This window comes from Leucoraja erinacea, unplaced genomic scaffold (genome assembly GCF_028641065.1).
Source record: "Leucoraja erinacea ecotype New England unplaced genomic scaffold, Leri_hhj_1 Leri_388S, whole genome shotgun sequence".
NCBI lineage: Eukaryota > Metazoa > Chordata > Chondrichthyes > Rajiformes > Rajidae > Leucoraja > Leucoraja erinaceus.
Window position 1 is genome coordinate 17,492 of NW_026576289.1, and position 9,609 is coordinate 27,100.

General features: G+C 65.9%; 1 protein-coding gene across 1 annotated transcript; it reads left to right on the forward strand.

The window, feature by feature from the left end:
* Positions 1 to 581: 581 nt before the first annotated feature.
* LOC129693682 (zinc finger protein 239-like) lies at positions 582 to 8,201 on the forward strand. The gene is made up of 2 exons (XM_055630463.1): positions 582 to 660; positions 4,896 to 8,201. The coding sequence occupies exon 2, from the start codon at positions 5,023 to 5,025 to the stop codon at positions 6,004 to 6,006; it is 984 nt and encodes a 327-aa protein (XP_055486438.1). The 5' UTR covers positions 582 to 660; positions 4,896 to 5,022; the 3' UTR covers positions 6,007 to 8,201.
* The last annotated feature ends 1,408 nt before the right edge of the window (positions 8,202 to 9,609 follow it).

Here is a 9,609-nt window from a genome sequence, read left to right on the forward strand (position 1 = left end):
TGAATCAATAAACTGATAAAGTGCAAATAACAGATAATGGGCTATTAATGTTCAGAGTTTTGTCCGGGCCAAGTTCTTGATTAGTTTGTCCTTTGTCCGTTTGCAGGCGCACCTGCACTTGTCCTTGTACAAGAGGTGTTAATAGTTTGTTAGTTTTGTCAGCGTGTCTTGTTTAAACTGCTATCTATCACTCTATGACAATGTTACTCCAGCATTTTGTTTGTGTCTGAAGAACAGAAGGGCCTCGACCTGAAACGTCGCCCAATTCCTTCTGTCCAGAGCTGCTGCCCATCTGTCCGTCTGTCCCGCTGAGTTACTGCAGCATTTTGTCTTCACCTTCAACGTTTAAAACAACCGCCATCTTGCAACGCCCTCCGAAACAATGGGAGCCGGCCTGACCCCGGCCTGACCCGGCTCGCGGTGTAATCAACGTTGCGGGGCAACAGCTCTGCTATAGTGTTTAAGAGGGAACTGCAGATGCTGGAGAATCGAAGGTTCCTATCTTGAAGAGATAACGCAGTAGAGTGTAACTGCAGATAGCTCTGCTATAGGATCTTTGCTCCGATTGGCGGTGCCGTCACGGCGTAGGGAGGGCGGGGCAGACGGACGTCACGGCGCACGATCGGCTCGACGCTGTTCCCTGATTCTCGTCGGCCCCAGGTCGGTGCCGGCGCCAAACCCCCCCTCTCACCCCCCCCCTCACCCCCCCCCCTCACCCCCCCCCCTACCCCCCCCCCACCCCCCCCCCCCACACCCCCTCCCCCACCCCCCCCCCTCACCACCCCCCCCACCCCTCTCACCCCCCCTCCCCCCCTCACCCCCCCCCCTCACCCCCCCTCACCTCCCCCTCACCCCCCCGCCTCACGCTCCCGCCCCCCCCCTCAGCCCCCCCCCTCACTCCCCCCCGCCCTCACCCCCCCCCCCTCACCCCCCCCCCTCACCTACCCCTTCACGCATTTCCCCCCCCCTCAACCCCCCCCCTCACCTCCCCCCTCCACCCCCCCCCCTCACCCCCCCCCCGGCTCAACCCCCCCTCCCCCCCCCTCACCCCCCCTCCCCCCCCCTCACCTCCCCCCGCCCCCCTCACCCCCCCCCCCTCACCCCCCCCCCCCCCTACCCCCCCCCCCCCTCACCCCCCCCCCCCTCCCCCCCCCCTTCCCCCCTCCCCCCCCCCCCCCCCCCCCCCCCCCCCCCCCCCCCCCCCCCCCCACCCCCCCCCCCCCCCCCCCCCCCCGCCCCCCCCCCCCCCCCCCCCCCCCTCCCCCCCCCCCCCTCCCCCTCCCCCCCCCCCCCCCCCCCCCCCCCCCCCCCCCCCCCCCCCCCCCCCCCTCCCCCCCCCCCCCCCCCCCCCCCCCCCCCCCCCCCCACCCCCCCCCCCCTCACCCCCCCCCCCCCCCACCAACATGCCCCCCCCCCCCTCACCCCTCCCCCACCCCCCCCCCCCCCCCCCCCACCCCCCCACCTCCCCCCCCCCCCACCCCCCTCACCCCCCCCCCCCCCCCCCTCCACCCCCCCTCACCCCCCCCCCCCCCCCCCCCCCCCCCCCTCCCCCTCCCCCCCCCCCCCTCCCCCCCCCCCCTCACCCCCCCCCCTCCCCCCCCCCCCCCCCCCCCCACCCCCCCCCCCCCCCCCCCCCCCCCCCCCCCCCCCCCCCCCCCCCCCCCCCCCCCCCCCCCCCCCCCCCCCCCCCCCCCCCACCCCCCCCCCCCCCCACCCCCCCCCCCTCCCCCCCCCCCCCCCACCCCCCCCCCCCCCCCCCCCCCCCCCCCCCCTCCCCCCCTCCCCCCCCCCCCCCCCCCCCCCTCCCCCCCCCCCCCCCACCCCCCCCCCCCCCACCCCCCCCCCCCCCCCCCTCCCCCCCCCCCTCCCCCCCCCCCCCCCCCCCCCCCCCCCCCCCCCCCCCCCCCCCCCCTCCCCCCCCCCCCTCCCCCCCCCCTCCCCCCCCCCCCCCCCCCCCCTCCCCCCCCCACCCCCCCCCCCCCCCCCCCCCCCCCCCCCCTCCCCCCCCCTCCCCCCCCCCCACCCCCCCCCCCCCCCCCCCCCCCCCCCCCCCCCCCCCCCCCCCCCCCCCCCCCCCCCCCCCCCCCCCCCCCCCCCCCCCCCCCCCCCCCCCCCCCCCCCCCCCCCCCCCCCCCCCCCCCTCCCCCCCCCCCCCCCCCCGCCCCCCCTCCCTCTTCTCCACCCCCCCTCTCCCCCCCCCCCCCCCCACCTCCCCCCCCCCGTCCCCCCCCCCTCCCCCACCGCCACCCCTCCTCCCCCCCCCCCCCCCCCCCCTCCCCCCCTCCCACCTCCCCTCCCCCCTCCCCCCCCCCCCCCCCCCCCCCCACCCCCAACTCCCCCCCACCAAACCCCAGCCTCACCCCCCACCACGCCGCGCCGCCGCCCCCCCCCTCACCCCCCACCACCCCCCCCACCAACCACCCCCCCCCCTCACCACCCACCTCGACCCCCCCCCCTCACCCCCCCACCCCACCGCCCCCCCTCACCCCCACCCCACACCCCCACCCCTACCCCCCCCCCACCTCCCCTCCCCCCTCACTCCCCCCACCACCTATCCCCCTCACCCCCCCCACCCCCCCACCTCCCCCCCCACCCCCCCCGCCCCCACCGCCCCCCTCACACCATCTCGCCCTCCCGCCAAAACCCCCCACCTCACGCCCCACCACCCCCCCCTCACCGCCCGCCTTTCACTCCCCCCCACCCACCCGCCCAACCCCTCCCCCCCCTCCCCCCCCCCCCCCCTCACCCTCAAGCCCCACCTCCCCCCTCCCCACCCCGCTCACCACCACCCCTCCCCCCAACTTTCTCCCCCCCACACCCCCCGCCCATCCTGACCCCCTCCCTCCCCCCTCATGTTGCCCTCACCTCCTCCTTCAGAGTCACCCCCTCCACTCCCCCCCCTCACTCCCCCCCCACCTCACCCCTCCCCCTTGTCACCTAGACCCCCCCCTCACTCCACTCCCCCCTCACCTCCCCCGCCAACCCCCCCCACCTCTCCCCCCCTCAACCACCTCCTTCCCCCTCACCTCCCACTCATCCCTCCCTCACTGGCCCTCCCCCCTCACACTGGCCCAAACTCACTCTCCCCTCATAGCCTCAGCCCCACCCTCATTCTATTCTCCCCCCTCCCCCCACCCTCCCCTCGTGGGCCAACCTTCGTCATTCCCCCCCTCTCCCCCTTGACCTCCACTTTCCCCCCCTCACCTCCCCCCTCTCCCCGCCCCCCCCTCCCCCCTCACCCCCCCTCTTCCTCCCCCCCTCACCCCCCCTCCCCCCATCTTTCCTCCCCTCCCCCCCTCATCACCCCCCCCACCTCCCCTACCCTCACCTCCCCCTCACCCCCCTCCCCCTCCCCCCCCCCCCCCTCACCACCGCCTCCCTGCCCCCCCCTGCCCCCCCCCCTCACCATTTTTATCCCCCCCTCCCCCCCCTCTTTTCCCCCCTCACTTTCCCCCGCTGTCCCCCCCCCCTCACCTCCCCCCTCAACCTCCACCCCCTCATGCCCCCCCTTGGAACTCCACCAAACCCCCTCACCCCCCCCCTCACCCCCCCCTCACGCCCCCCCCACTCTGATCTCCCTCCCCCTCACCCCCCCACCTCCCCCCCCACCCCCCATCACCTCCCCCTCACACCCTCACCCCCCCTTCTCACAGACAAAGAAAAAACCCCTCTCACCTCACCCTCCCCCCCCCCCCCCCCCCCTCCCCCCCTCCCCCCCCTCCCCCCCCCCCCCCCCCCTCCCCCTCACCCCCCTCCCTCCCCCCCCTCACCCCCCCCCCCCCCACCTCCCTCCCCCCCCCTCACCTCCCCCCTCACCACCCTCTCCCCACCCCTCCCCCCTCACCTCCTCCCCCCCCTCACCTCCCCCCTTACTCCCCCCCCTCCCCTCTCCGCCCTCTCCCCTCCCTCTCCCTCTCACCCCCCCCTTCCTCCCCCTCACCTCCCCCCTTCACTCCCCCCCCACCTTCCCCCCCCACCCCCCTCACCTCACCCCCACTTTTTCCCCCCCCCCCACCCTCCCCCCCTCCCCCCCCCTCAGGGGGTGACCCCCCCCCCACCCCCCCCCACTACTCCCCTCACCCCCTCCACACTCCCCCCCTCATCCCCCCCCTCCCCTCCCCACCCCCCCTCCCCCCCTCCCTCCCTCACCCCCTTCACCTCCCCCCCTCCCCCCCACCTCACATTCACCCCTTTCCACCCTCCCCCCCACCCTCGCCCCCCCCCACCACCCCCCCCTCACCTCCCCCCCAGACCCCCCTGGTCACCCCCCCCCCTCCCCCACCACCCCCCTCACCTCCCCCCCCTCCCCCTCCCGCCTCCCCCCTCGCCCCCCCCCCCCCACTCCCCCCTCACCCCCCCCCATCCCACCCCCCCCCCCACCCCCCCTCACCCTCCCCCCCCTCAACCACCCCCTCACCCCCCCTCACCCCACCTCCCCTGGCCCACCTCCCCCCCCTCCCCCCCCACCTCCCTCACCCCAATCCACCCCCCCTCCCCCCTGGGTATAGACCGAGAGGAGAAATCCTTCCCCTCACCCCACTCACCTCCTCCACTCCCCTCCCCTCACCCTCCCACCCCCCCTCTCCCCCCCCCACCTCCCCCCTCCCTCCCCCACTCTCCCCCCCTCCCCCTCACCCATCCCCCCCTCACTCTTCCCCCCCTCACCCCCCACTCCCCTCCCCCCGTTTTCACAACTCCTCACCTCCCCCCCTCACCCCCTCAACCCCTCCCCCCCTCAACCTAAACCCCCCTCACCTCACCCCAACTTCCCCCCTCACCCCCCTCACCCCCCCCCTCACACTCTCCCCCCCTCACCCCCCCCTCACACCCCCCCACCTCCCAACCACCTCCCCCTCTTGCCAGCTTGTTGACCCTATGTGTTCCCCTCCTGCAAGGTTTAGGAGCCGTTGCTGTGGACGGATATACGGGGATGTGAGCGACCATTGAAGGCAGCTAGGGTGCCGGTGAGCCGCTCCACCATCTGCTCGGTGTGTGGGCTGAGCTGCGAGGGGCTGAGCTTCAATGGAGGACCACATGACGGGGCACAACAAGGAGAAGCGTTATGAGTGCGACGTGTGTGACAAGGCCTGGCAGTACCCATGTCAACTGGAGGCCCACCGGCGGGTGCACACGGGAGAACGCCCCTTCGACTGCTCGGAGTGCGGCAAGAACTTCACCCACTATGCCAACCTGCTGCGTCACAACCGCGTGCACTCTGGCGAGAGGCCCCATGGCTGCTCCACCTGCGGCAAGAACTTCAAGACAGCGCAGGTGCTGAAGGTCCACCGACGGGTGCACACGGGCGAGAGGCCCTTCACCTGCTCTGACTGCGGCAAGAGCTTCAAGACGACGCATGAGCTGACGATCCACCAGCAAGTGCACATGGGCGAGAAGCCCTATGGCTGCTCCACCTGTGGCAAGAGCTTTGACTGCTTGTCAGGGCTGCGGGTGCACCAGCGGGTGCACAGCAGTGAGCGGCCCTTCACCTGCTCCGACTGCGGCAAAGGCTTCAAGTCATCGTCGGATCTGAAGGTGCACAGCCGCCTGCACACAGGCGAGCGGCCCTACACCTGCGGCCAGTGCGGAAAGGGCTTCACCCGCTCCACCTACCTGTTGGCCCACCAGCAGGTGCACGCTGGCGACCGTCCCTTCTCCAGGCCCTTCAGCTGCTTCGAATGCGGCAAAGGCTTCAAGTCGTCCACAGATCTGAAGGTGCACAGGCGCCTGCACACTGGCGAGCGTCCCTACATCTGCAGCGACTGCGGCAAGGGCTTCACCCGCTCCGACAGCCTGCTGGAGCACAGGCGCACCCACACCGGTGAGCGCCCCTACACCTGCACCCATTGCGGAAAGGGCTTCACCCGTCCCTCAAGGCTGCTGTCCCATCAGCAAGCGCACGTGGGCGACCATCCCTTCCCCAACCCGGTGTGTGGAGAGCGCTTTGCCATGGCCTCCCACACGCATGAACACCAGTGGCCAGCACTACCACTGCCCGTACTGCGGTGAGGGGTTTGACAGTTTGTGGGGGTTGTGGCAGCACCGGAGGAACTTCACTGGTGAGCGGCTGCTCCCACTATGGCAAGCGTTTCAAGAGCGCACGAGGGCTGTGGGAGCACCAGCGGATACACACTGGAGAGAGACCCTTTGTGTGCACTCAAGTATGGCAAGGGTTTCACCCACATGTCCAGCCTGTGGCAGCACCGGCGTACACCCGCAGCGGTGAGCATCCCTTTCCCTGCCTTCCCCCGCCTTGAACACCTCCTGGAGCACCCGGCGAGTTCACACCGGCCAGCGCCCCTTCACCTGTCCGCTCTGTGGCAAGGCCTTTGCCCGCTCCTCCAGCCTGCTGGCACACCGCCCCGTGGATAGGCGCTGTTTAGGTAAACACAAAATACTGGAAGGAATGGGTAACGTTTCGGGTCGATACCCTTCTTCAGTTTCAACCCAAAGCGTCATCTATTCCTTCCCTCCAGAGATGATGCCTGTCCCGCTGAGTTACTCCAGCAGTCTGTGTCCTTTTTTGTAAACCAGCACCTGCAGTTCCTTGTTTTTAAACCATTCTGGTTAACCATCTCTGCATCTTCCCCAAAGCCTCCACATCAGTCCTGTAATGGAGTGACCAGAACTGTATGCAATACTCCAAATGCTACCTGACCAATGTCCCTTAAAGCTATCTCACACCGCTTTATCTCCTTATTTTCTCCTGCCTCTGTCACTTGGCATCTGCCAATCACCCCCTCATCTGTTAACATCGTGTCAGTTTGAACAAGGGTCCAGACCCAAAATGTCACCTATCCATGTTACTCCAGCACTCTGTGAAACATAACCTATCCATGTTCTCCACAGATGCTGCCTGACCCGCTGAGTTACTCCAGCACTCTGTGAAACGTCACCTGTCCATGTTCTCCACAGATGCTGCCTGACCCGCTGAGTTACTCCAGCACTTTGTGAAATGTCACCTATCCATGTTCTCCACAGATGCTGCCTGACCCGCTGAGTTACTCCAGCACTCTGTGAAACGTCACCTATCCATGTTCTCCACAGATGCTGCCTGACCCGCTGAGTTACTCCAGCACTCTGTGAAACGTCACCTATCCATGTTCTCCACAGATGCTGTCTGACCCGCTGAGTTACTCCAGCACTCTGTGAAACGTCACCTATCCATGTTCTCCACAGATGCTGTCTGACCCGCTGAGTTACTCCAGCACTCTGTGAAACGTCACATATCCATGTTCTCCACAGATGCTGCCTGACCCGCTGAGTTACTCCAGCACTTTGTGAAACGTCACATATCCATGTTCTCCACAGATGCTGCCTGACCCGCTGAGTTACTCCAGCACTCTGTGAAACGTCACCTATCCATGTTCTCCACAGATGCTGTCTGACCCGCTGAGTTACTCCAGCACTCTGTGAAACGTCACCTATCCATGTTCTCCACAGATGCTGCCTGACCCGCTGAGTTACTCCAGCACTTTGTGAAATGTCACCTATCCATGTTCTCCACAGATGCTGCCTGACCCGCTGAGTTACTCCAACACTCTGTGTTCGAGTCACGCGGCATGGAAATTGCTCTTTGGCCCAACTTGCCCATGCCGACCAACATGTCCCAGCTACGCTAGTCCCACCTGCTGTCGTTTGGCCCACATCCCTCAAACTTGTCCTATCCATGTACCTGTCTAACTGTTTCTTAAATGTTGGGGTAGTCCCAGCTTCAACTACCTCCTTTGGCAGCTTGTTCCATACACCTACCACCCTTTGTGTGAAAAAGTTACCCCTCAGATTCCTATTAAATCTTTTCCACGTCACCTTGAACCCGTGTCCTCTGGTCCTCGATTCCCCCACTCTGGGCAAGAGATTCTAACTAAATTGTGTTCTATGCAAGATTCCATCACCTGCAGTTTCTTGTCTCCCTCACCTCCATCCACCTATCATTTCTGAAGAAGGTTCTCAATCTGAAACATCACCCATTCCTTCTCTCCAGAGATGCTGCCTGTCCCGCTGAATTACTCCAGCATTTTGCATTCACCTATCATTTGCCAGGCTTTGTCCAGCCCCCATCTCTCTTTTCCAGCTTCCTCCCCCCACCCTCTCTAATCAGTCTGAAGAAGGGTCCTGACACAAAACATCGTCTGTCCATTATATCATATCAAATCATATGTGGTCTGCACTTGGTCTAGTATGTAATATAAAACTCTGTGTGTTTGTCCCTTCCCCCCACCCCTTCACCCCCTCCTCTCCCCCCCCTACCCCCCTTACCCCCCCCTCCCCTCTCTTCGTCTCTCTGCATCCCCTCCCTTTCTCTACCACTCCCCCACCTCCCTCCCCCCTCCTCTATCCCCTCCCCCTCTCCCCCTCCCCCTCTCTCGTTTTCCACCAGCTACATCACCACCCCCCCCCCCCCCCCCCGAACGAACGAGCAAGTTCTGCAGATCCCAAGGTCACCGGCGCTCACGAGCTTTTGATGAACTTTCTCCTCGCGGCCTCCGCAGCGAGTGAAGTCACGCCCCTCCCCCCCCGCCGCCCCCTCCTTCCCGCTGCTAACCTGCTCCTCCCTCTCCCCCTCCCCCCCTGGGCTCTCTCTGCTTTTTCGCAGCCCACTCACTTGCCCAGCTCCCCTCCACCTCTCCCCCCTCTTCTCACCCCCTCCCCTCTCCACCCTCCCCTCTCCTCCCTCACCCTCTCTCCCCCCCCCCTCTCCCCCCCTACTCTCCCCTCCTACTCTCCCCTCTCTCTCTCCCCTCTACTCACTCTCCCTGCCTCCCTCCCCTCTCTCCTCCTCTCTCTCCCCCTCCCCCTCTCACCCACTATCTCCTTCCTCAAATTAGGGGACCAAAACTGCACACAATACTCCAGGTGTGGTCTCATTATGGCCCTGTACAACTGCAGAAGGACCACTTTGCACCTGTACTCACCTACTCTTGTTATAAAGGCCAACATGCCATTCGTTTTCTTCACTGCCTGCTATACCTGCATGCTTACTTTCATTGACATGAACAAGAACCCCCAGATCCCGTTGTACTTTTCCCAATTTGACACCATTTAGATAGTAATCTGCCTTCCTGTTCTTGCTACCAAAGTGGATAACCTCACATTTATCCGCATTAAACTTCATCTGCCATGCATCTGCCCACTCCCCAACCTGTCCAAGCCACCCTACATTCTCATAGCATCCTCCTCACAGTTCACACAGCCACCCAACTTTGTGTCATCTGCAAATTTGCTAATGTTGCTTTGAATCCCTTCATCCAAATCATTGATGTATATTGTAAATAGCTGGGGTCCCAGCACCGAGCCTTGCGGTATCCCACTAGTCACTGCCTGCCATTCTGAAAGGGACCCATTAATCCCTACTCTTTGTTTCCTGTCTGCCAACCAATTTTCAATCCATAGAAACATAGAAACAGGTGCAGGAGTAGGCCATTTGGCCCTTCGAGCCTGCCCCGCCATTCAATATGATCATGGCTTATCATCCAACTCAGTATCCATGTCAGCACTCTACCCCCAATACCATGTGCCCTAATTTTACCCACTAATCTCCTATGTGGGACCTTATCAAATGCTTTCTGAAAGTCCAGGAGCAAAAGAATGGAGCAGCTGGGCTTGTATGCA

What these genes read in the sequence shown, in the direction of transcription:
- LOC129693682 (XM_055630463.1), top strand. Translation starts at nt 5,023, where the DNA reads ATGGAGGACCACATGACGGGGCACAACAAGGAGAAGCGTTATGAGTGC.